General features: G+C 30.6%; 3 protein-coding genes across 4 annotated transcripts; 2 read left to right on the forward strand and 1 right to left on the reverse strand.

Moving 5' to 3' along the window:
* Window positions 1-1125: 1125 nt before the first annotated feature.
* LOC108824695 (F-box/kelch-repeat protein At4g39550-like) lies at window positions 1126-2513 on the forward strand. The gene has a single exon (XM_018598096.2). It carries the CDS (start codon window positions 1304-1306, stop codon window positions 2315-2317), a length of 1014 nt encoding a protein of 337 aa, XP_018453598.2. The 5' UTR covers window positions 1126-1303; the 3' UTR covers window positions 2318-2513.
* A 32-nt stretch (window positions 2514-2545) lies between these two features.
* LOC108824679 (probable ion channel POLLUX) lies at window positions 2546-6744 on the reverse strand. Of its 2 annotated transcripts, XM_018598084.2 has the most exons (12): window positions 6212-6736; window positions 5973-6041; window positions 5252-5872; window positions 4768-4950; window positions 4622-4681; window positions 4343-4546; window positions 4019-4264; window positions 3829-3927; window positions 3539-3733; window positions 3365-3457; window positions 2987-3238; window positions 2546-2899 (listed from the first exon to the last, which is right to left on the reverse strand). In XM_018598084.2, exons 1-12 carry the CDS (start codon window positions 6485-6487, stop codon window positions 2681-2683), a joined length of 2517 nt encoding a protein of 838 aa, XP_018453586.2. In that variant the 5' UTR covers window positions 6488-6736; the 3' UTR covers window positions 2546-2680. The 2 variants fall into 2 exon arrangements, with proteins under 2 accessions (XP_018453586.2, XP_018453592.2); XM_018598090.2 differs by lacking the exon at window positions 2546-2899 and having other exon boundaries at window positions 3000-3238; window positions 3365-3441; window positions 6212-6744.
* A 14196-nt stretch (window positions 6745-20940) lies between these two features.
* LOC108839990 (high-affinity nitrate transporter 3.1) lies at window positions 20941-25676 on the forward strand. The gene is made up of 2 exons (XM_056997295.1): window positions 20941-21196; window positions 24983-25676. The coding sequence occupies exons 1-2, from the start codon at window positions 21046-21048 to the stop codon at window positions 25468-25470; spliced, it is 639 nt and encodes a 212-aa protein (XP_056853275.1). The 5' UTR covers window positions 20941-21045; the 3' UTR covers window positions 25471-25676.
* The last annotated feature ends 1632 nt before the right edge of the window (window positions 25677-27308 follow it).

Below are 27308 nucleotides of genomic sequence, written 5' to 3' on the forward strand. Positions count from 1 at the left end.
AAATATAAATCACTGTTATAGAATAACTTACAAAATCCAATCAAATGACATAGAAGATTAATCTTATTTCTTCTAAGAATAGGAATAGATGAAGTAGAATAAAAAAACTTATATGATGTATAAATCTTTATAATTACACATTGTGAATGATATAGATGATATAAAAGGGAAAAACATTGACAATACAAGTTAGATCAAATATAAATAAACAAATAAAACATATTTGGATATTCTCATTTCTAAAATAAAACTATACTGTATAGGAAAATTGGTCAATTGTAATAAAATTATGTTTTCATCAAACTAAAAACCCACAACAAAAAATATAAATAATAATTATAATAGTATGGTCTCACAACATATACATCAAATAAAAATTAGAACACATCACATTAAAATAAGTATATATTAAATGTTAAAAAAAAAATAAAAATAGACATTTTAAACTAAATATTTATAGTATACATATATAGATATAATTATGTTTAAATATTTTAAAAATATATAACTGGTCCGGATCCGGATATACATGCCTAAAATTTCAGTATCCAGATCTTAATGTTTTTAATTTGTATATTAGCCGTTGAAATTATTTTATAGTTCACATCCCGTCCGTAGGGCGGGCCGACCCTAGTTAGTCATAAACAACAAAAAAAATCGTTTTCTCATCTTGAAAAAATCGTTTTCTCATCTTCAAAACATCATATTCCTCCATTGAAAATTCAATATGTTGCAATTCTCACCCAGACGATTATACTTCTCTACTATCGCATCTTCCGTTTCAGTTTATTTGTCATATCCGATGCTTTCTAAGTCGAGAATTATATTTTTGACTCTCTAAAGTACATTGCACTTCTTGGGATTGAAGCTCCTAATCCATGTCAAAGGTCAGTTGTATAGAAATAAGCTCTTAAATTACAAAAGTTTTTTTTATTAAAGCTTTTAAAATGGTTTATAGTCCTTGAAATTTCAGATCCATCGCTGCAAAAAAAAATTTGATCAAAATTTATACATTGACCATATAAGGTCTCTTGTTTCATAAAATCCTTATTCCCACATGTAAATATTAATATGATTTATCTTTATCCACGTCTAAATACTGTATTGATATAATATTACTGGTATAAATATCAATATAATATTATCCTCCCACATTTAAATATCCAAAACGCATTTGACGAAATTCACAACGCATTTTGAAGACGTCTCAAGAATTTTCCTGACTGGCAATCGCGTGAGACCTAGTAATTAAGGCATCCGAAAGTTTATAAATAGCGATTTCTTCTACCTGATCCTCCTACCAATGACTTCCCCAGATAGGAAAGGTAAGGCGACGACAGAAAAATCCTCCCCACTTCCTTCGCTCCCGGATGATTTGCTGTTGACTTGCTTCGCGCGCGTCTCCACATTGCACTACCCAACACTCACCCTCGTCTCCAAGAGATTTCAATCACTCATCGCCTCACCAGAGCTGTACAAGATCCGATCCACGTTAGGCCGCACTCAGAGTTGTCTCTATGTGGGCTTTGGTTCCGATCATGACCCTAACCCTCGATGGTTCACTCTCTGCCTGAAACCAGACCGAAACGTGACTAACGGGTCAAGTGGGAATGTTTTGGTTCCAACCGCGGTTCCCCATTCTGCTCCTCCGCACTGGTCTGGTCTTATTAGCGGACCTTCGAATGATATCTACAACATCGGCGGCCCGCTTGACGATGCGCCATCGTCAAGCGAGCCGGGAAACATGTGGGTGGACCCAATGGTCGACATCCTTGACAGAAAGATATATGTAACAAGAGGGTGCAATCCAAACACTCAAACTTGGGACGTCTCTGGTCCTCCCGCTTTTGTGAGCTTAGTGGTTAGAAAAAAAGTTTACACGTTTGGATCCTCTGGTGATTCGGCTTACAAACCCAAAGACGGTCAGTGGGAAAGGTTTTGGGGTTGGAAACCGAGTTTGGGATGGTTTTCTTGTTGCGTGATTGACAAGGTACTGTACCGTTACCGTTCTGGAGAGTTCAAATGGTATGACACCAAGGCAGGGCACTGGAAGAAGTTAAAGGGTTTGAAAGGACTGCCTAAGTTTGTCAGTTACGGTTTTCAGTTGGTTGGTTATGGTGGGAAGTTGGCGGTTGTGTGGGCTGAGCTTGTGCCTAACGGTGGCGATAAGAAAAAGGTTGTTTGGTGTGCGGTGATTACGCTTGAGAGGCCTAATAAGAGTGGCGATGAGATTTGGGGGGAGATCGAGTGGTGTGACGTAGTGTGTACAGTCCCCAAGTCTTATCAATTGGAGTATGCTCTTGATACTACTCTCTGATCAATCAGACAATCACATTACATAACAGGTTAATTTTTTATTTTATTTACTGATTGTTGATTCTCCTGCAATTAAATTCATTTCACTTGTATCTTCCATAGAAAAGAAGAACCAAAACAAGATATTCATTTGATTCAAGAGTGTTTTGCCTTGAACTGTACAACAAATAATTGTCTCTCTGTTTCTTTGTACTTCAATGAAAATTGTGACGTAATATTGGAGTCTAGATTGCTTCGTCTTACCATCTCACCATAAAATGCAAATGGTTTATATTCTTGTTTTTTTTGTGTGGTTGCTCTAATAAGTATGACCTCAGAGATTAGGTGTAAATACATGAAGAGGTCATCTCTACGGTTTTGTTAGTTACTGACATGAAGCAATGACTACATAAACATCACCAAGTGACCATTTTGTAAGCTTTGATTTATCAGAAGGATTTATAACAGCTTGGTCCATACCCGCAAGGCGATAACCGATTATGATTTCTTGTCTTTGACGAGCCCTTCTCATTATATCATAGAAGCAAACCTCTTCTTGGTCATATATGTAGAATTCTGCAGGTCTTATGCACAATTCGTTACCCTGCAGCAAAAAAAATGATTATATACTCATCAGAGAAAATTGACATCATCTGTCTACCTCTGCAGAAAGCAAAGCAAGTTCCAATACCTTCTCAGCGAAAAGCTCTTTTAAAACACGGTTTATTTGCTTATCTTCTGCGACCATCGCTAGAGCCATACTAACTAACTCGTTGGATAGTACGTAATCACTTATTCTGGAGACAGAGACAAGGTTCTTTGTTCTTGAGTCCAGAATTTCACTTATCACAATTGATTTATCTGAAGCTTGCTGCATTTTACGGATCCAACAGCTACTTGGGAACACGTTTGATTTTGTATCTTTGTATGGAAGCCGTTTAGACTGTTGATTAACATAGGAAAATATCAGCTCTCAGTAGTGACAGATTCAGACAGGCATACATAAAGATTTTCATATACTAGAAAAAAAAAATAACTGAAATGGTACATAAGACTTAGGATATGTTACCTGTATATCTCGAATAAGGAGAAGCGTGGCAAGAGATCGGGAGTCTGAATGAACAATAGAGTTTTCCAGTGACTGTTCTGCAAGAATTAAGATCTGCAATTTGATTTGGTAACATGGCATTTGTATTCTCAAGCTACATCAACCAGACAAAGCAAAAGAAACCAAACAACTTACCGAGTCAAAAGTTTCTAGGGGTAAACACTCTAAATGACGCCTAATTACTGCATTCCCCTGCCTATGCACAAGTCTTATATTCACCAATTTGGATATATTCAATCCTGAATCTGTCAGTTTTTTCTCTCTTTCCTGATCTGGAACCTCATTAAACATCCACAACTCAGATCCAGGTGCAAGCAGAGCTTCTAGCACCTATAGGGATAGAAAAGTATATAACACACAAGATAGTATATCTACCATCAACTTATTTATTATGCTATACTTCTTTTTTTTAATATAACATGCACCTTGATCATATCATCAATGTCACGGCGCCAACCACAAAATAGTATTTTCTCTGGATATTTTGGAGGATTCGGCATTTTTGGGAAGTGACACTTCCGCACCTATAATATGAACGCATCTCTATGTCAATGGCAAAGTAGATTCAGGATGTCGTATGCATATATATATTTACATAAGAGGAAGGAAGCAAACCTCTGGAAGTGAACCAGGAGCATAAGTGTCATCATCCTCGGCTATAACAAGTATTTCATCTCCTTCTTCCAAAACATAGTCGTCACTCGGATTCAAAACGATCTTCCCATCCACTGCAACCTTCACTCCGCAGGGAATCGCATTTGGAAAAGAAACGAGTACATCTTCAAAACGTTCACCATCAAGCTGAGGCCACTTCTTTATGTAAAATTCGGCATTCTCAAAGCCCAATATATCCTCCCATATCTGACAATGGTAACAATACAAGAAGAGTTAAAAGTATAAGTATGCATGCCTCATCTAGTTATAGCTTGAGAGGCTAACCTGCGCAAGGCCGGGCTGAAGAGCGCATTGTATCATTAAGCGTCCAATCACATCATGAGCTACAACTGTTTCAATGCGGTCCCCACCAACAAGCTTTACCAATGGCTCGTTGTCAAGATCACACATTTCAACCACAACATGCCCCTTCAAACCCTTTTTCACTCCTGTTAGACTGAGCACAACCCTTAAGGCACGTGCATCGCTCTGTTTTAAGTTATCCTAAAGCGATTAATAATACTTCACAAAAATTACCATAGTGATGGAAAACAAGAAAACAACCTGATCAGCGTTTTCATCAGATCCTAGTACAATGATAGCACGCGCGTTTGAAACTGAAACCTGTCAAAAAAAAAAAAACGTTTCAGTGTCAGATGTATCACCAAGAAGCATGACTTACTGCAGTTTTAAGCTTTTAGAAACTTGACCTTCTTTAAATCAGCGAGTATAAGTGGGCTACCACTTCTACATATAACTGATGTTCCCATCAAATCGAATTCGAGTTTGGCAATATCAGTCTCCATCTCTTCCTTGTCTCGTTCCGCTAGCACCACCACCACACCTCCACCAATGCTTTTATTTGCTATTGCCAGCTGCTTCAAAAGTGAACCCTATACACATGCATAAGGGCATGTTTATTGCATGGTTCTTAGGGTGGTAACCATCTCTTAACTTTTAAGTAAGAAAAACTAAGAGACGGTTCTTAAATAAGATAGGTAAGAGACGGTTCTTAATTTTTTAGTTAACACTAAGAGAGGATTCTTATATTACATTAAGAAATTCATCCTAAGAACCTGTAATAAATATGGCCTAATAATTTTGTCTGTTTTTTTTTAATTTATTTATTTATTTTGCCAACACAAATTACTAAATTGCAAAAAAAAAAAAGAGAGGGTAAAAAAAGGCACACACCAATTTGTCACTCCAACCAAGTATTAGTATATGATTGCTTTCAAGGACTTCGCTTTTGCCTTTCCTCAGGGAATCTACCATCTTTGAGATAGCATCCGAAATAAGTCCAAGCATTGTAGCGAATATCAACATCCCTCCTGCGCTTATAGCCACCGACACTATCCTTGCTCCGACCCCTACCCTATCAGCGTGGTTTCCCGAATCCGCCACAAAAGTCCACGAAAGCCAAAGGGCTTCATCGACCCCACAGTCGCTGACCGCATACAACGCTAAGCCACCGTATACTATAAGAACTACCGTTGCGAAGAGAAGGGCGAGTAGCTTAGCATATGGATACACCGAAAAACACACATCCAGTGAATAAGCTATTCTTTTCTTCAAGGGAACCTCTTCTTTCCTCTTCTTATTATTATTGTTTGTTCGTTTCAGTAGGTTCTTGACGTATGAGAGATCGTCAAGATACATGTACAACAAAATGGGTAAGGCTATAGTGATAATCACACTGTATAAAACAACAGCTCTGTTGTTAACATCTTCCAGCTGTAGATTTTCATTGTTGTCACTGCCTGGAACTCCGTTACTGCTTCTGCTACATTTTGTTAAAAGGATAGACTTCTCTGCCTGTAACAAGAAAACAAAATAAAACTCTTCTCTCTCTCTTCTAAATTTAATACAGAAACAAAAGTCTGAGGTGTTTTCTATAAAAGGAAAGAAACATTACCTCTAGTTTTGTAACTTTAGCTCGAAGAAACATCACATAGAGAAAAGAAAATGAACAAATGAATTTGAGCTGCAACAAGAGTTAAAAAAGAACATTAGAAAACTCCAACCAAGTCACTATGCAGGTATTATCAAGCAAGAGAGAGAGAAAAGCAGAGATCGCTATCAATGAATACAACCCTAAAGACAAGAAGATTTAGTCATAACTGAAGAAGACAAAGAAAAAAAAACATAACATACACAATGAGTAAGAGAGAAATGAGTCCACAGCCTAGTTATCCTTTGACTCGGTGATTGAGTCGCCAAAACTTGACTCGGCGCCGATTCAGAGGCGAAGTTAGTGGTGTCACTGTCGCAGCTAACACCACCACCGTCCTGTCGGAGATCAGTGGCGGATTCGTATCTGTAAGTTGGAATCAGAGGAGTTGTAAATCTTCGATATGATCCTGTCGGCAACGTTTTGGATCTTCGGAACAGAGATGACTTCTCCGAGCTTCTAGAGCTATGATTCGGCATGGCTTCGGGTATGAAAGTAAGAAAAGTGATCACTAACAATGAATCAAGGTCGCCATGGAAGAGATCTGGAGAGAGCTTCTTCAGTGTAGTTTTCTTTGTCTTTCCACTATTTTGTTAACAGTTTTTTTTTTAAACAAAGTAATGAAAAGGTAAATGGAGGGAGAAGGCTTTTGATACCCAATTTAGGATAAAATCTTGGCTTTTGAACTTTACTCATGCTGTAAAAATATCAACAAAAGAGTGCTAAAGTTAGCGTAAAAGAAGCTACAATAACATTGGTTTTACTCTATATAAACAACAGGTTTCATTCTATCAAAATAAATTTAGGGAAAATTGGCTTCTATGTCCATACGGAGACACCTAATTTGAGATGTACACATGACAAAACAGTATTATTTTTATTCTGAAAACACTCCTATCTTCCTTTCTCTTTCTTATGTTTCTCCTCCTTCTTCGTGTTTTTTCTTCTCTTCTCTTTTTCTGCAACTACATCTCTTCCTTCTTCAATTCTAAATTATTATCCAAATCACTATCCCTTTTATCAACCACTTAAATTATTGTTATTTTTATGACTACCGCAAAAATGATTTACTCAACCAACAACAACTACCTTTTCCACCATTACCTTGCCTTTGATTTTGAATCACAAGAAAAAAAAATCCAGATTTACGGATTGAGTTCTTCGCGTCGATATAAGTTCCTACATAATCTTCTAAAAATTCATTTTTGAGAAAACCTAATTGGTGAATTTGTCTGAGCCTAAAACAGAGAAGAGAAAAGTGAATCCGCAAAGTTGTTTTACAATTTGGATAAAAACAATGTTAACCGATATTTTCTTTTGTACCTGATAATAATTATGTTGTAGGAAAACCCTAATTTACATAGTTTTCTTTGAGATACATGTTTTGGTAACTGTTACTAAAGATTTCTCTTTACTGATGAATGATTAGTAAGATGTTCCACAAAATATTTTTCAGCTGATACATGATTTGTTAGGGATAAATAATATGATACATTGTTTGTTTGTCGTTTATTTGTTTGATATAATGATCTGTAAGATGTTACCAAATAATATAGCATCAGTTGATACATTCTTTGTTAACTGATAAGTAATTAGTTAGCTGATACATTGTTTGATATATGATTTGTTATCCGATACATGAATTGTTAATGATACATATTTTATTAGCTGATTCATGAATTTGTAGAAAAGAATAAGTATTCTTTACTATTTATGTTATTGTTTCTTTTAACATTTATACACATATGATAACATGTTAAGAAAATATGTATTATATTAAAAATTAAAATACTTTGATATATTTTTTTTCAATATTTTCAATCATTTTCATTATCCGTTACATTATTTGTTAACATGATAACAATTGATGTACCATGCTAAGTTAATCGTTAACTATTTTATTTCTAGATTTTTAACTGTTAACACTTTTTGTATCAGCCATTACGAAATTGTTGTCTCAGTGCCAAATATGATAAGAGGAGAAGAAGGTCCTCGTAAGAATGGTGTCGAATTTAAATATGGGCAGCTGGGAGATTCAAAAAAAAATTGATGAACCCAGATTTTTTAAAAGCTTTCAATATTGATGAATGTTGAAAAAAATTGTTGAGAATCCTATTTGTACGTGATTGAATTGAAGTTAAAGAATTATGTGAATTAATCTGTAAAGAAAAGAAGAATCTGAAACAATGAAGAAGAAGAAGAAAAGAATCGCAAGAGAAGAAGAAGAAAGAGAAATGAAAAAAGTTACAGTAAAGGTATTTTCGGAAGTTTGAGGTGAAAATACTATATGGATGTGTCTTTGTGTCTTGTCATGTGCATTCTTCTAATCCAACCCCCAAATAAGGGTATTTAGCCAAATCTCCCATAAATTTACTCCTTTTACCACAACTATAAAAATAAATTTATACCAAAAATATAAAAAAGAAAAAAGTCAAAAGCCAAGTTGATCCAGAATAGTCAATGATTTCTCTTTCCAAAAAATAATAGCACCAGGATTTAGTGAGATGATGATTTGTATCTCAAAGATTAATCAATCCTAAGATATGACAAAATTTAGATCGATCAGTTCGTGCAACATCACATATGAATTATTTTAAATTTATTATGCTAGTGCTTGAAGAAGATCTTAGTACTCAACTTCATATCTTAAACTCAGTTGGCATATCTTGCTGGAGAGATAGTTTATAGATAATATTTTGATAATTCAAAAAGATATTTTATGCGCTGTGAAGAATCCATGAGGATATCATAAGTGAATAGCGATAAAGACATACATGAATAAAGTATATGATATGATGGACTGAGATTTCACTTAAGCAGTAACGAAAAAGGTGGGATATTCACATTTGTGGACTCGTTGGATTATGGGATGTATTAAGTTTGTTAAGTACCTTGTGCTTTGAAACATCAAACCTAGAGGGAGTATATAACACCGAAGCGAGGATTATGTCAAGTAGACCCTTTATCTTCTTTATATTTATCTTACGCACAAAAGCTCTAGTTAACTTTCTAATCATGTAGAAATTTTGGGTAAGGTAACATGGATGCGTATTGTACGTGCTAATCCTCCAGTATCTCACCTAGTTTTTTTGCAAATGATGATAACATTTTATTTTATAAGGCAGATCCCAATGAATATGATAAAGTTATGAAATTATCCAAACTTATGAAAAGCATGGGGACAATGCATAAATTTTGATATATCATCTTTGGTCTTTGGAAAACGAGTTCATGAAACATCGAAGGAGTCGATTAAAACTGTTATATGGGTATTCAAAATGAGGGAGGTATGGATACTAATCTTGATACACATGGGAATATCAATGGATCAAAATTAAAGATCATTGCCTTACAGAAATATTATATAATAGAGTGAATGAATGGTCAAGTAGATGGTTGTCTGAGGGTCGAAAGGAGGTGTTGATAAAATTTATTGCTTTGGCTTTACCCATTTATGTTATGTCTAGTTTTCTTCTTTCTTTGGAGATCTGCAAGAAATTTGTTAGTATCCTTGCACACTTATAGTGGAGGCAAGCCCTCCCAAGAAAAAGGATTCATTGGGAGAAATGAGAAAAGATGTGTCTACCCAAAGAAAAAGGTATATTTAGGTGCTGACTGGTTTTCCCGCTACCACCCGCAAACGCAGCTTTTGCGGTTCATAGCGGTTGTTGGTGTTTCGAAACAATCATAGAAAACGCTACAAATCGCTTCAAACCGCTCCGAACCTCTTAAAATCAAAAGCTGGTTCCAGCTAGCGTTTGCGGTTGCGGGCGGTTGCGGGAGGGTAAACTTTTTTTCTTTAAAAACAGAATAAATAAAATAATACTAAAAATATCCAATAAAAATTTTAAATTGAAATAATAGAAATTGTAAAATGTATTCATATTATATTTCAATTTATATTATAAAAATTCAAAACTAAAATTTTTTCTATAAATTTTTAAAATTGAATAATATGATTTTATAAATATAAATTTTATATTTATCATATTATTATGATTTTTAATATTTTTATAATTACAAAAAATGTAAATATTGTTAAATTATTATTTAACAGATGTTGCGTTTGGTAGTTTACCAGTCATAAGAGTCCCGCAAACGCAACAATTTCTAACAGTTGTACCAGTCGTACAAATCTCTAGAAAACGCTTAAAACCGCAACCACCCGCACCCGCAAACTCCCGCAACCGCAACCGCAACCGCTGCGGTTACACCAGTCAGGCCCTTAGAATAATACATGAGTTTAATGTAGCTCTTCTGGCTAAGAAACTTTGGAGATTACTTCAGTTTCCAGATGCGCTTTTGACAAGGCTATTGAAAGGAAAATACTCTAGATTTAGCTTACCATTACAAACTACATCATGCAATAACCCTTCCTATGCTTGGACTAGTATTATAGCATCAAAGGCCTTACTCTCATTGAATATTTGGCAAAACGTTCATTTTGGCAATGAGATAAGAGCATGGGAGATTCCATGGATTCTTACGTTCCCAGCTAGATAGATTACTCATGTGGTCCATACTATGACACCAATTAGTTTGATATTAGGAGAGGGGAAGACTTGGGATGATATATTGTTGGAATCCGTTGTGGTTCCATATGATATCCTTTTAATCAAATTCCTTATCAATAAGTCAAGATAAGACATAGCGATGAAAACTGATGGAGTTGTAAATGACATGGTTGCAACACAATGAAATAGATATTGGGTGGTTTGCAACATTAAATAATTAATGGAGACTCAGAAATTTGCACTGATCCGAGTATACACGCGATTCAGTCTTATGCTTGTAAAGTTAGAGTTACAAAGAACCTAACATACAGAAACATGAGAGGTGATAATCATTACTCTAGATGTGGGAAGATGATGAACCAATAGACCATGCCCTTTTGAATGTCATCCAGCAGTGCAAACTTCAGCTTTGTCCTCTACACTATCAAAACTATCCGTCTTTCCTTCAGCAGGTGTTTATACAAATATGGAATATTTGTTAATTTAATACTCATATGATGGTTTCCCACTAAAAATATATTTATTGTTTAGAGATTACATTAAAATTATATAATTTAAATGATGAAATTTTTATTTGGAATCTTGTTGATATATATTTATATAGTGTATCTTATAAAACAATTAATTTGATAGTTTACAAGATCTGTGATAAAAATAAATTATAGTAATTTTATTTTAAAATACATTTTAAATTTTATATAACAATAGTTAACAAAATATAATCATTAATTACAGTTTTCATTTTTATTATAAGATATACATATTGTTTGGAATATGATTTCTTTCTTACATAACTATAAAAACATATTATAAATAAATACATATCTTAAAATATATATATTTCTTTTTTTTTTGTCAACATTATCATTTCATGAAAGCCCAAAGGGCAAGTTACAGTGATATCAATTTAAATAAAGTCCAACAAAGATTTTATACTAGACAAATACAGAAAAGTCCATTTTAAAGCGGTTGGTGATGATTCGGCTTGAACACGTGTCAAAATTCCGGGATACTAACACAACACGTGTTAGAAACGTGTCTTTCCTGCTGAGACTCGCTTTTCCGATCACCACGAAGCTTCTCCTCCGCATACTCCTCCGCAATCGCCTCGTATTGTCTCTTGTCATCCCTGACAAAGCTTTGATCCATCGCCAACAGAGATAACATCTTCAATTTCTGATATCATCTGTAGTTACTCTTTCCTCTGCAACAACCGTTGCTACCAAAGAAATATCTTGCCATTATCCAGATGTGAATACAACAAGAAGCTTGAGAAATATTGGAAGAGACTTCGTTGAAACACTTTTCCTTATGAAAAGCTTCAACTCTACTGAGTATTCCAATCGATTTCCAAACTTAATCAATCAACTCAAAGAAACTAATCTGGTTAGATACTCTGCCCATAAGCCAAACGGCTAATCGGAGAAAAGGTGTAATGTCTAGAGAATAACAATCATCTCTCAATAACAGACGGAATTTCACATTAAAATACAGAAGAAAGAGCCAAAGTATTATATAGTCAACTAAAATCGGAGAAAAGGTGTAAACTTCGCAAAGAAACAGCTCCGATATAGTTGAGATAGATACAGATCAAAAAAACTCGCCAACGCGAAAAGAGAGATCCGCTACCGGAAACTGGAATCGCCTAGCGAAGATTTATTTAACAGCAAAACAAAAAACAAAAGAAGGACTGGTAACCGGCGGCACAAGGCCTCCGGCCACTGTGACTGCAACTTTGATTTAGAGAACTCTCTAGAGAGAAGGTAGAGAAAATAGGAAGAGAGAGAAGTTGTTTAATAAAATATATATTTCTAAAATATGATTTCTTGGCATAGAGGTATTATCTTTTTATTAAAATAGAGAAATTTAGAATATTTAAATATACATTATTACACGTACATTTGTTATGGTTATAGGAAACCTGATTTTTGTTATAAATATTGATAATTATATGACATATTTATATAAATATATTTCGAATTTTGAAATATTCATATTTAAATTTTTTGTTTTTATATCTAAATATTAGTTGAAAAATTTAGGATGCTTCAAAAATAATCTAAAAAATCAAATATTAGTTTACAACTTAAAAAGATAATTGGTTATATAATACTTATATTTATGAACTTATGTTATTAAAGAGATCAATTTTAGTTGGACCACTATAACTATTTTGATAGTTCCAAAACATGTCAATAAAATAGGACTCTATTTTAATACCGTAGATTCTTACATACACTGCAACTAAAAAAATTATTATTATAATTTATAGCTTCTACACATGTAATATATAGCTCAAGTATGTTAAGGAAACGTAAAAAATTTGAAAACTACTAACATAAGTAGGTATAAACCAAATGCTTGCCTTTTAAAAATTTAACAAAATATTTGATAACATAATAAATATTTACCAATATAAAAATTAGAAATAAATTTGTACTATAATTTAGAGCTTTAAAATATAAGTAAAATTGATAAGAAGCGGGTTATATAAACTAATTTCATATTTTTACAAAATGATATTTATGTAAAATTTTATATAACTAAAAACAACTATTTATAAAACAAACATATGCATAAAATTTGTAATTTTCAGTAAATAATTTTTTGAATAAAAATTAAACTTTTGCTTAGTCTACCTTACTAAAACATGAACATTTTGTTGGACATAACCTTTAGTCAGGTATAATATTACATAAAATATAATTGATAGTCAATGGAAAACACTATATCTACGTTAAGGTAATTATGGAAATAACATTATACTACTATTTATGTTGACAATCAGTAAAATAATGAATCTTTTGTCCAATCAAAACACTCTCATCTTTTAATAACTATTTATTAATCTTAGTTTAAATGGATTAAATTAAATAATTGACTAAAACTTAAATAATTTATAATAAAATCAATAAGTATATCTAGTTTCGGGTTTTGATACTACAAAATAATTTTATTTATAAGAATCAGTTAAATTAATTGATTTTATTTACATTTTCATTAACAGAAAATTATATTCATCTATCTATCTATCTTATTAAAATAGAAGTACACTTTAAAATTAACAATTAGACTTCAAAATATTTACAACCTAATGCTACTAATGTAATTAAATGAACCTATTTTAAGTAATCTTTGTTTTTCCCCAAATTAATGAGGTAATAACTATTCCTAAATCTATGCTTTCTATCTTTTTCAAAAGTAATAAAACATTTCCTAAATTAAATTCAAAATAAATTTAATATAAATCTTTTAACTTACCTATTTCATATTAATATTATAAAAATTAATGAACATCAAAGTTAAAAAAAAATAATTAATGAACATCAATTATATACACAAAATATTTATGTAACAATATAAGTTATATTTTGTTTCATTCTCCCCCACAACTAACGTTACTTTTGTTTTATGTTATAAAATTATTTTTCTGTACCGATATAAATATATTACATGCACCGTTATAATTATTTAAAACTTACCATGTATATAAAATAATTTAGTAGACACTATCATAAAATTTTGAACTACAAAAAACCAATAAAAACATTTTATGGATGCACAGATCATATTCTAAAAATTGTAGTAATACAATTGACGGTTTACAAGATAAAATTAAAAAAATATAAACTATAAAATTATTATGCTTATAAATATTAGTTAGTAATTATTTAACACAGGTAAATTTTAAAATATATATTATCATTTAGACAAAATAAATATTTATTTAAAAAATAAAACAAACATCTGCAAGGTCGTGGTTTAGATAAACACAAATTTAATCTCATTTATAATTTCATATCAGATAGATCAAATTTATATTTTCATTTTACGTTCTTCCACATTTAACTATTAACTTTTATATATTCCAAATTTGATAGAAGTTTAACCATCATTTTATTTTCTTACAAATGTTATAAACTTATAGCTAATGTATCATTTATAAATAGCATGCTAATTTATAATTGTCTATTTTTGTACTTTTCATTTAAAAAGTTTGTTTGGTTTATATCTTAGACATCGATTTTATTATATTTTTTTTTTTTGAAACACAACTTTCATTAAAACTTAACTTCAAGGACTACAAAGGCAAGAGGGAATTGAGCATCCTCTTGAAGACAAATCATAAACTAATGAGATCAAACAGGATAAATCTTCATATGAAGTTGACACCGAATTCAAAACAAAGTTTGAATGCATCGAAGAAGCTACAACAAAGTCGGATAGCTGAGAAATAGTCACAAGTGACATTGAGGAACAACCCTCAGCAACGAGAAAAACCGAAGTAATCTCGATTCCAATGATGACAAAATACTATTAGAAATTAAAAATAATTCATTTTTTATTTATAAAAGAAAATTAAAAATTCTATAAAATATTTTAAATTATATTTTAATGATAATAAAATTTTAAATTGATTACTTCTCAAAATGCATCTTACTAATATTTTAAAAGATCCCATAAGAAAAAAAAATTCATTTTTATCTCAAATATAAATAAAAAATATTTTATTTATTAAAAGATAAATTATGATTTATTTCATCTGAGAACATCTTTTAGAATGGTAATCTCCCCATTGGCGTCGTTTTCCCTTCTGGTCTGGCCTTCTCATTGATCCCAATTCGGTTTATTAGCTCTTCCACACATTACCGGTGGCGAAGGCACTCCCCTTATGGGCGGAAATTGCAGCCCCTCTTTTGCTTGGTCAATTAGGGAGCCAATCAGTTCGGCTAAGATGCGAATTGAGCTTTAATGTGTTCTAATATGTAACGTCAAGCAGTTCCACTTTCTCTGTCCGAAAAGTACATTGTTGGAAAGAGAAAGTTTTGGATTCCTACTGTCCTCTTACGAAGGAAAATTGGATTTCTTACTTTTCCATCTATATAAAATGAAAAGAAAGATTTGTGTTTAGCTCGCCTACACAATCCAGGGATTCTACTTGACTTTTCAGATGTTGCTTATCCAGGCTTGGTGAATCTATTAAATTGACTTTTTATTTAACTAATAAAATCCTAACAGTAAAGTTTTATTTACCTAAATTTAATATAAATGAAGATGTTATACAAAATTTAAATAAATAAACTTAAACTTGAAATATCAATAATATTCAAAATAATCAATTTTATATACTTACAAATAGTCTAAATTTGACCATTACATTTAACTAGATTTTATAGTATTCCTATTTATACCTAACTTAATTATTATTAAATATACATTGTAGCCTAAAACTATGGAACTAAATAACTAATCTATTTTTATATAAAAAACTTCAATTTATATTAACACTAAATCTAAGTAAAAAACAATTTTATTTTATTTCTTATATAAAAAGAATTATTAGTGCCTACTAATTCCTATATATACAACTGTACTTTAATCAAATGCAAAAATAAATTATTCAAAACCCTCACCAAATACATAATAATATATCTATGAGAAATTACCAAAAATAGCATTTTCATAGTACCACTTTTCATGTTTACACTAACCACTTTTACCACCACTTTCAATGAAGGGTTTAGATTTGAAGGTTTAAGATTTAGGGTTTAGATTTGATGTTTTAGGGTTTAGGGTATATAGTTTAGGGTTTAGAGTTGAAGATTTAAGGTTTATAATTGATGATTTAAGGTTTATAATTGAGGTTTTAGGGTTTAAGGTTTAGAGTATTGAATTTAGGGTATATAGTTTAGGGTTTAGGGTTTATTGTTGAGGATTTAGGGTTTAGGGTTTAGAGTTGGAGGTTTAGGATTTAGAGTTTATAATTAGAATTTTGAAAAGCATATAAAAACAAAGATATAAGAACCTTTAACCTTTTAATAAATAAGGTATTTTTGAAAATGTGTATTTAGTGGTGGTAAAGATGAATAGTGGTACCTTAAAAGTGGTATTTTTGAAAATTCCCCTATATCTATTCTATTAATTTAGGGTCCTATTTTTATATACTATACAATAATTCTATGTTAGATCAATTCTACATTATTAATATGTCTTATTTGATATATTACCTTAATAAATCAAAAATCTAATATATTAAATGAACTCTGATATTTTGGAATATATTCTCTAAATCTACTCTTTAGAATTTAAATTTTCAAAAATAAACAAAATATTATTGTTTTAATTATTAAACCCTATAAATATGGTTTACATTTTATTTTTATAGATATCCAAAATCATTTTTAAAAGGAATGAAAAATAATTAAAAGTATGTTAATTTATTCTGCATAATAAACTATTTAGTAAACGTGATATAAAATCAAAGTATTTTATTAAGCTCATATTTGTCAAAAATGTAAAGTTGAGCGCCATATTATCAACATATAAACGCTAACATTTGAAATAATGTTTTGGTGATTTTGTAAATTAAAAAAAAATATCCCGAGTTTTAACGCGGATAATATCCTAGTAATTCTTTTAAATAGGGTATTAAAACTAGATGAATTTATTTGATAAAATAAATATTAATAGTTAGCTACTATTAGTATTTAATGATATGGTAGAACATTTCACTATTGATATTTTATGAATATAGTTTTACGGGTTATTTCAGCAAATATGTAAAATATTTATCAAATATAAAACTAACTGAACAAAACATATTTAAGTTAGGCTTGGGCGTTCGGGTACCCGTTGAGATAGGGTCGGCATTTTGAATTTTTGGTCTAATTTATATCACATCCTAAGTTTCTTTCTAAATTTGTAAGTATGGATCGAGTTCACATATAACTCATCACTTTCAATTCTAATCTGTATCACATCCTAAAATACATAAAATAATCATATATCATTAGGTGAACAAAAAAAATCATATATCTTTCACATTCAAGTTATATTGGTTCAGTTTAAATATATCAGAAGTTAAATCCAAAATTTAAAAAACAAAACATAAGAAATAAATACTTGTTTATATAAAACTGAATATTTAAGAACATATTTAAAGTTTAAATACTTTTTTAAAATATCATTTCAGAAGAAATACATAATTGAATATTTGACGTACATATTAGTGCTTCAAATATTTATATTTGTGACTAATTTGGATATTCAGATCAGTTTTTCAGATATTTTAACGTGTTTCGTTCGGGTTCGGCTAGTAACAATTTGAATTCAGTAGGTTTTGTACCATCATACAAGATTCATCGGGTATTTGTTGCATTTCGGATTGGGCACATATAAGGTTTTTTTGGTTTGAATTTGATTCAGATTTCCGATTACGGACTTTATGCCAAGATCTACTTTAGATAATGAGAAATGTGAACATATAAAGTTTTCAAAAATTATTTCGCGCTTCGAAATTAAGGATCAAAAATCTAGTATACATCTGCCATGGCATGGACCGAAAATCTTGTATCTTTTAAAATATTCATAAAAGCCAATATAATTTGAAGAAAAATTCTTGGATTTATCTCCTAGGATGAACATATAGGTTCACCAACCAATAGGATTTAGTTATTTTAGATTCAATATTTTTTTAAAAAAGAAACAGAATAATAATAGTTTTCAAGTTATATTATATTTTAAAATAAATAAAAATAGTATTAATTACAAAAAAAATTAATATTGTTAACGCCGTCAGAGAACACTAAACCCTAAACCATAAATCTCAAACCTTGGATCAATCTTAAACCTTAGAGTTTAGGATTTATCCAAGGGTTCATGGTTTACCCAATGGTTTAAGATTTAATGTTTAGGATTTATTGCTTATTATTTAGGATTTAGGGTTAATATAAAATACATAAAAACAGTAATAGTTTCAAAAAAATTAATATTTTAATGCCGTCAAGAAAACACTAAACCCTAAATCATAAATATTTGGATAAGTCATGAACCCTTGCATAAATCATAAATTCTAGGGTTAAGAATTTATCCAAGGGTTTATAGTTTAGGGTTAAAGATGTAGGGTTTAATGATATTAATATTTAATTTTTAATGTTTATGATCTAAAGTTTATGATTTATTCAAATGTTTAGAGTTTAGGATTTAGGATTTATAATTCAGAGTTTATGGTTTAATGTTTTGCTGACGTCGCTAACAATAATATTTTTTTGATAGTTACCACTATTTTTATTTATTTAAAAGACATAATATAATATGAAAAATTCTTATTATTTTGTTTTCTTTTGAAAAGATACTAAAACTAAAATAAGTAAATCTTATTGGTTGGTAAAAGGGAAAAAATGGCATTTAAATCATCAACTTTCAAATTTGGTTGAAATAGAGCAACAACTTTCGGTAAGCCAAAAAAACACTCAACTTTTATTAACGACCCATTTTAATCATAAACTTTCGTTGACTTTTAAAGTTGATGCCTTTTTGGCATAAAAATAAATCAACATTTTTTTCAAAATCTTTAATTTTAAATATTGAAAATATATATTTAATAACTATAACACTAATAATAAAATAAGAAATAATTCAAACCAAAAAGTTTTTTTTCATTTTATCAAAGTAAAAGTTTATGTATTTTCATTTATATTTTAAAATAATTAGTTTAACTTATGAGTAATTAATAAATTGGTTTAAAAATAATTATCAAGAACTTTTATAATTATCTACGATCAATTTTTTGTAACTGCTTATATAATCCTATTGGAATTATGTTTTATAATATTGACGTCAAATTTTTTTTAGTAAAGTGCTAGTTCAACATTTTATTTTCAAACGAAAATAATCATCCAATTTTTTTATATAATTCCTATAAATGTGTTACACGATTACTTCTGCATTTTAAATATAAATAAATATTGGTGTTCAAAATAAAAAAAAATCCACCGAAAACTGTTAAGATCTAAAATATAGCTACATAATTAGAATACCACTATTTTTTGAGAATAAAATTTATATTAATATTTTACAGACAATAAAATTATGAATCATAATCCAATTACGACTATCTGAATAGTTTAAAAGTGATATAAATATAATAAATAATTACAAAGTTCTTTTAAATTATTTAATAAAATAAGTATTAAACTAATGATATGTTACTAACTATTTTAGAATATAAAAAAAATTACATTTTATTTTGAAGAAAATAATGAAAATAATTATTTTATTTATAATATTATATTGTTACTAAATAATTTATTCTAAAATTTAATTTTCATTTTTTTGAAAAAAAAATTTGATTTATATTTGTGTCAAAAACATAACTGTAAAAACATTTTAGGCATACTATTAGTCAACTATAACTGTTGACTAACGATATGACTAAAAACATTAACTGTCGTTCGAGAGAAGGGGATTAGAGAAAGCTCTAAAAAGAACAGAGCTGGTACTAGTATTTTTTGTAATAACAATAGTCTCCAGTGTTGCCCGATGGGAGGGAGTTTGCAGAGAACTCAGACGTTACCGAGTTACATAGGAAGAGAAGATGTCAGAAATGAGTTTCAAGATCAAGAGATTGACGATTCAAGAATGGGATTCTTGATCCGTGAAGCCATCGCTAGCTCTTCTTCTGAGTTTACTCCGACGAAACACAACACACCAAAAAGTAAATATCTTCTTTTCTTGTATTTTGTTTTTTATTTTTGGTATTATAATTTCGATTTAAATGTTTCAAACGTGGTGCAGAGTTCAAGCATTCCAAGACCTAATTGTTTTTCTCCCGAGCTTCGGCGGTGAGCAGTCTAAAGCACAAAAATGAAAAAGAAGTGCGGGTTACCCGCTTACCCGCGTAAGCCCAACCCGCATAAGCCCAAACCCGAAATTAACCAGCCCGCAAGACCCGCATTTTCCTGGGCCTAAGTTCTTTAAGCCCAAACACATCCTGAATGGGCTTTTTAAGGGCTGGCCCGCGGCTGCGGTCCAAAATGCCATCTCTAGATATAGCTAACATAAATTTATGATTAAAATAGCTTGTATTGAATGTTTTTCTTGTTTACCAAAAAGTTGGTAATTTATTTCAACCAAATTTGAAACTTGATGATTTAAATGACATTTTTCGTTGGTAAACCTACAAGTTTACCCTAGGAGATTAATTCAAGAATTTCTCTAATTTGAATATAACAAGTATATTGTAGTGTTTTGGACACTTGATTAGAATATCAAAATCTAATATGTATACGCCATAGCGTGGACCGAAAAGCTAGTATCTTTAGAAGATTCATAAAAGCCAATATAATTTGAATACAAAAAAGTATATTGTAGGTGATTTGGCCAATTGATTGGAATCTTAAACTAAACAATTTAGATGATTAATAATGAAACAGAAACTCAAATATCATCCTTTGGCTTGTTTAGGGGGCCATATCTCAGCTGGACGGAGATACAGACACTTGTGCAAGGGAGGAAACACAATCTTACCAAGTCTCAAAGGGTAATCTCAGACCAAACCGTTGACTTTGTCTCTATTAATTGTTTATACTAACCCAAAGATATTTTGATCTAAGGTTTACCATAAGTCACTATAAAGACATAATGTGCACCCCGGCTTATCAAACCTAAAAGTCAGCAAACCAAAGGCACATTCCTCTTCTCCTCATAAGCCTTATTTTCCACATATTCAGATTCAAGAATCCATGGCGATCACGAAGCTCCTCTTCGCTTCACTTCTAATATGCTCCATGATCCAATCCAGTCATGGTGCTACCAAAGAGAGACTCTTCACCGACCTGGAGAAAGGTGCACTTGAGATCACCGCTACACCCAGCCGAACTGGACAAGGTGTCGGTAAGTAGATTCGTTCATCGCTATTGCTATTGCGCTGCTTTAGTGCGGCATATCTTTAGGTAGTTTTGTTGTTTTGCTGTCATATCTAAATCTAAACTACTAAAACTGAATTACAGAAAACAATTGACCCTAAGTTTTCTTCAATAATTACAATTCTATGGCAATGGAATTAAACGCTAGCATTAAAATACAATCCCTATCTAAATTTGCTTCGTTTGCCATTACATTCGCTCTGCCATTCTATTTCGAGCGAGATTAGTTAGCAACAATATTGTTTTGGGCTTATTATGCCTAGATGGTCCATATCAAAATCACTTATTATTCAAAAACCAAACCGAAGAAAGCTACGACAAATTTTTTTATTAATTAGCTAAATACGAGTGATCGTAAGTTTACGAAAACCTCAATCAGTATATGATAACTAGATATTCCTTTTCCGAAAATAAAACAACATTATGATTTTTTTTCTATTTCAAAAAACATTATATGGGCTTTGATTCATGTGTTATATCCTATTACAATTCATATTGTAAAATCTTTAAGTACCAAATTTTTAATGATAACAAAATGGATCAAACTGTTTAATTTAAATTAGTCTTATGTATAAAATTCAAAAAATCTGCACTTATTTTTGTATGTTTTTTCCGTAATTTGCAAGCACTATTTTTAATATTTGTCTAAGTAATTGATTTGTTTTTTGAAATATCAATATAAAATTTTATTAAGCATCTATCTTATTAAAACATAAACATTGTGTTGGACCTAACATTTATTTTGTCAGTTTTTAAACTAAATACACTTATCTATACTATTAAAGCAGGATTCTATTGGCTTTTTTACTAAAAATACTCATTTCTTTAATAACATTGCATATTTCATTAAGGGCAATCAAGTAATATTAATAACACATCTATATTGGGTCAGTTTTTTTATAAAATCCAGCACACTGCCCACATCATCTCTTTTGGGCCATTTGAGCCGATTAACAAATCAGATTCAATTTTTATTTTTTTCGGATCGGATTCGAGTCGGATCTTTCCGGGTCCGGGTGGGAACCTGAAAAATAACCAAAATATCTAAAACGGGTTCGGTTATTTATACTCAGAGTAACCAAAGTATCCGATTCGGTTCAAATTTTTGTATCCAAATTACTCAAAAGTAACCAAAAGTAACCAAAAATATTCATTCTATACAGTTTTTTGGATAAACTTTTATCCAAACTATCATATTTTATCCAAAAATATTCAAAAGTACTAAAAATGACTATTATAGTTAACTTATGATATTAATTTAAAATATTAAAATAATTATAAATATAATTATAACATATATTTTTAGATATATATTCACATTTCGGGTATCTTCGGGTACTCATTTGGTTCTCGATTCGGATCGGGTTCGGATCGGTTCTTCGGATATAGCAATTTAGAATTCATTCGGATATTTACCCCGGGTCTGACCGGGTTCGGAACCCTGATTTTTGGGTTGGTTTTGGGTTGGTTCTTCGGATCCGGATATTGTGATCAGACCTATACTCATTTAAAATGAAACACGATAAAGAAAGATAAAAAGCTTAAGTTTTTTATAAAAAAACAAATATATGAAAATATGACATTTATTAAATATTTGTCAATTTAAAAAAAGATAAAGGAAAATAAACCCGCGCTTTAAAAGCGCGGGTCAAAATCTAGTAAACTTTTAAAACAGAAGTACAAAAAAGAATTGACCCTAAGTTTTTTTCAATAATTACAATTCTATGCTACTGGAATTAAACGCTATCATTAAATACAATCCTTATCTAAATTTGTTTCGTTTGCCACTATATTTGCTGTGCCATTCCATTTCGAGCAGGATTAGATAGTAACAATATTGTTTTGGGCTTATTATGCCTAGATGGCCCACATCAAAATCACTATTTATATTATTCAAAAACCAAACCGAAGAAAACTACGGCAAATTGTTTTATTAATTAGCTATTCATTACAAACCAAATAGGATTAATCGTAAGTTTACGAAAACCTAAATCAGTATATCATAACTAGATATTTCTTTTTGAAAACAAAACAACATTGTGATTTTTTTTCTATTTTAAAAAAACATTATATGGGCTTTGATTCATGTGTTATATCCTACTACAATCCATATTGTAAATTTGTTAAGTACCAAATTTTTAATGATAACAAAATGGGTCAATTGTTTAATTTTAATTAGTCTTATGTATAAAATTTCAAAAAATCTTCACTTATTTTTGTATGTGCTTTTTCATAATTTGTAAGCACTATTTTTAATATTTGTCTAAATAATGTATTTGTTCTTTTAATACCAATATAAAATTTTGTTAGGCATATTTAACATTATATCTAAATATATTACCATTCCATAAAACTAACAAGTATACTTGAAACTTTTACATTTTACACTTTAATTTTAGTTTCTCAAATAGAATCAATAAAATTACTATAAATGAAAAATACAATCTTATATTTTCTAAATGGACGTTAAACATATCGAGCAGGACACATCATTGTCAAAAATTTATAAATCTATACTATTAAAGTACAAGCACATTTGGATTTTTACTCTGTTTACCCCTATTAAAGAGGCTTTATTTTGTATTCATTAATGACATTTTGGACATTTTGCATTGGTTTCTTTTTTAATTGTTTTTTGGTTTGTCATTAACCACCAGTTTCCTAATTCAATTTTGGTATGTGATTATTCCGTGTTTGATACTGCATCATTTTAATATTTTTCCAACCGGACATGTTTGAAACTGCATCGTTTTTTCTCAAACTATTTATTGGTTTGGTTTTAAACCGCTTTTTCCTAAATATAATCCCAACTATCTAACAAAAATTATTTATAAAAAATAAAAATTGTTTATTGGTTCAACCAGTGGTTCAACCGGTAACTGAATTTCGATTTTAGTAGTTTTTATTGGATTTTTAAATTTTGTTTTTTTTTCAAACCCGAACTGAATTTATCTTTGATCAACCGGTAATCCGTTCAACCGCAGGTCTCAATCGAATTTCAAAACACCGATCAAAACTATAAAACTGTTATATTGATTTATATTTAAAATATCTAATTCAAAATTAAAAACCTAAAAATACATGTATAATATAGTTTTACCGAACATAAATCTGGATATAAAATACATATATGAGACGGATTATATAAATACATATACAAGACGGATTATGTAAATGTGATTATATAAAATTTTCACCAAATATAAACCCGCGCTTTGAAAGCGCGGGTCAAAATCTAGTATATAATTATAACATAAACAATTATGTTTATGACATTGTTAAAAGTTAAAAATATGAACATATATCCGCACGGACGTGTGCATCAAAGCTAGTTTTGAAACATAAATTAAAAAAGTATGAATTGAAAACGTTAAGACGGACGTGTCCACGCACGGATTAATTATTATTATTATTATTATTATTTTCTTTTACAAGGATTAATTATGGCTCTCATATTTATTTTATCCCTATGTCGCGGCTTGATTTATAAACATATTTGCTCTCATATATTACGAGCATTCAATCCAGGTTAGACACTGTAAAAACCTTGAATATTTTCAAGAATATTCGGTGCACCAGAGGTCCTGAGTCTGAATTTAAGCACTGGTTGTGAAGGTTATATATAATAAAACACGTTAGTCGTAGTTACTTTAAAAAGTGATACAAAATATATTCTCTAACATTATTGATGTAAAGAAAATTGAGTTATTACTGATATACATCAAGGCTGATCAATTTTGGATGTGGTTTTTAGTTTTGGCTGCCGGAGTTGATAAGCTGAGCATTACATGGAAGGTAAGCTCGACGGCTACAAAGGAGGCTGAATTTAAGATCATTAAAGTAAAGCTATGCTACGCTCCGGTCAGCCAAGTGGACCGACCATGGCGCAAGACCCATAATGAGCTCTTCAAGGACAAGAGCTGCCCACACAAGATCTCTTCATTTCCCTATGACCCCACTGTCAAAACCGCTCAATCATTCGACTATACCCTCGAGCGCGACATCCCCACAGGGACCTACTACGTTCGTGCCTACGCAGTTGATGCCCAGGACCATGAAGTTGCCTTTGGACAGACCACAAACGAGGCCAAGACAGCCGATCTCTTCAGCGTTCAGGCTATTAGTGGCCGCCACAAATCCTTAGATATTGCCTCTGTCTGTTTCAGCGTCTTCTCCGTCGTGGCTCTTCTCGTCTTCTTTGTTAACGAAAAGAGGAAGGCCAAGATAGAGCAAAGCAAATGAGTCGTTTGCGTATTGCGACGTTGAACAAAAAGGCGTTGACTTTAAATTTTCATTTCTATCAGTTGCGTATGTTTGTTAAAACAAGCTTACTTCTTACTTTTTCTTTCCTTTGTACCTTTATTTACATGTTTGTATGGTTATATAAGTCACTCATATGGGACCAAAAAGAACTAACTAATCCTACGGTGATGATGTGTTATATGCTTTCTAAATTCTTACTACAAATTTGAAATATTCATATAAACTTTGTATTGGAAGAAGGTTTTACCTCACTTTAAATCCGATTCAAAGATCCAATCCAACAACTCAAATACCCACTAAAGAAACAATTAATAAACCTAGAAAAGAACCCAAGCCCATCCGAATTCAGAAGGGAGTCAATGCTGATCTGACCCAATCAGCTCAAAATGTAAAGAAGATCGGAACATTACAAGGAAGGGATTGATGATACTGGATGCACTTCGAAGATCACATGCTAGGATCTGAGAATACTATTTCCAGTGTTTTGACAAAAAAAATTCTTTCTCGTGCTATAAATTATTTTAGAAATCAATTTTTATTAAATCAGCAAAAACTAAATTCAATTCTAAGCATAAGAAATATATTTATTTGAAACCCAAATAATCCATAAACTATTAAAAATCTTTAAGGTAAGTTCAACTAATTAAGGTAAATACCTAAATAAATAATAAAGTAGATAAAAATTTGGAATATATCCAAATATTTTCACTGCATCATCATTTCTGGTAAATAATTGTCATGGCGCGTATGATAATGTGTTAGATTCCTAGTTAACACTAAATTTTAGGTTGTAGTATGTCATATAAGATGGTGTATCTTTTAAGGAGATCTAAATTTCCATGAAGGTTTGAAGTTTACTGATACAACTAGATCTTGACCCGCGCTTTGGAAGCGCGGAATATTTTACGATGAAAAATTTCACTAATAACTTAACAAATATTTTGGTAATTTTTAAAAGTGTGTATTTAAAATATTTTTGCATTTAAATCAGTATTTTTAAATTCAACCCGATTGTGATTATACCGGTTAATTCGGAGATCTGACAATTCAATTTAGGTTTTTAAAATATTCATATTAAAAAATTATTAAAACCCGAGACTAACCGATTGAACTGTTGGATGACCGATATGTAATCTAATTTGATTTAAATTGTAATAATTTCATAATTTGTAATCTTATACTCCAAATTTTAAAGTTCATTATTTTACATTTTATGAAATTATGATGTTTCTACAAAATTTTAAAAAGAAAATGATAGATATAACATAACTAAGATTAATTATTGTATTGTTTGGAAACATTGATAGTAGTATAAAAAATATATTGTTTGGAAACATTGATAGTAGTATAAAGAAATAAATATATTGTTTGGAAACATAGATAGTAGTATAAAGAAAGAAACATTAATGATTTAATGTAAGTTTAACTATAAAGTATAAAAGTATATTTAATTTAAAAACTTACAAAATAAATGTTAGGTCAAATATAATGTTTCTGTTTTAATAAGATAGATATTCTGAGTACATGGTCTCAAATTCTTGGTTTAAAATATTCTAACCACCCAATATTCCGATTTTACAATGTACTGATCATCTTTTATAAATTTTCAACAAAAAGTATCACTATGGGTAGATTTGCTAATAGCCAAACTTTGAAAAAATGGTATGTCCTCTGGTACCACTAGGATCTTTAGCATCTCCATATTCCATTCTTTAGACTCGCCATGAATAAAGTCACCCTGCATACTTTTAACACAATACTTTCTTGTACTTCGATATTTACGAATATATACAGTTTCATTGTATTACCAATCATTC

The sequence above is a fragment of the Raphanus sativus genome, chromosome 2 (assembly GCF_000801105.2).
Source record: "Raphanus sativus cultivar WK10039 chromosome 2, ASM80110v3, whole genome shotgun sequence".
Classification (NCBI taxonomy): domain Eukaryota; kingdom Viridiplantae; phylum Streptophyta; class Magnoliopsida; order Brassicales; family Brassicaceae; genus Raphanus; species Raphanus sativus.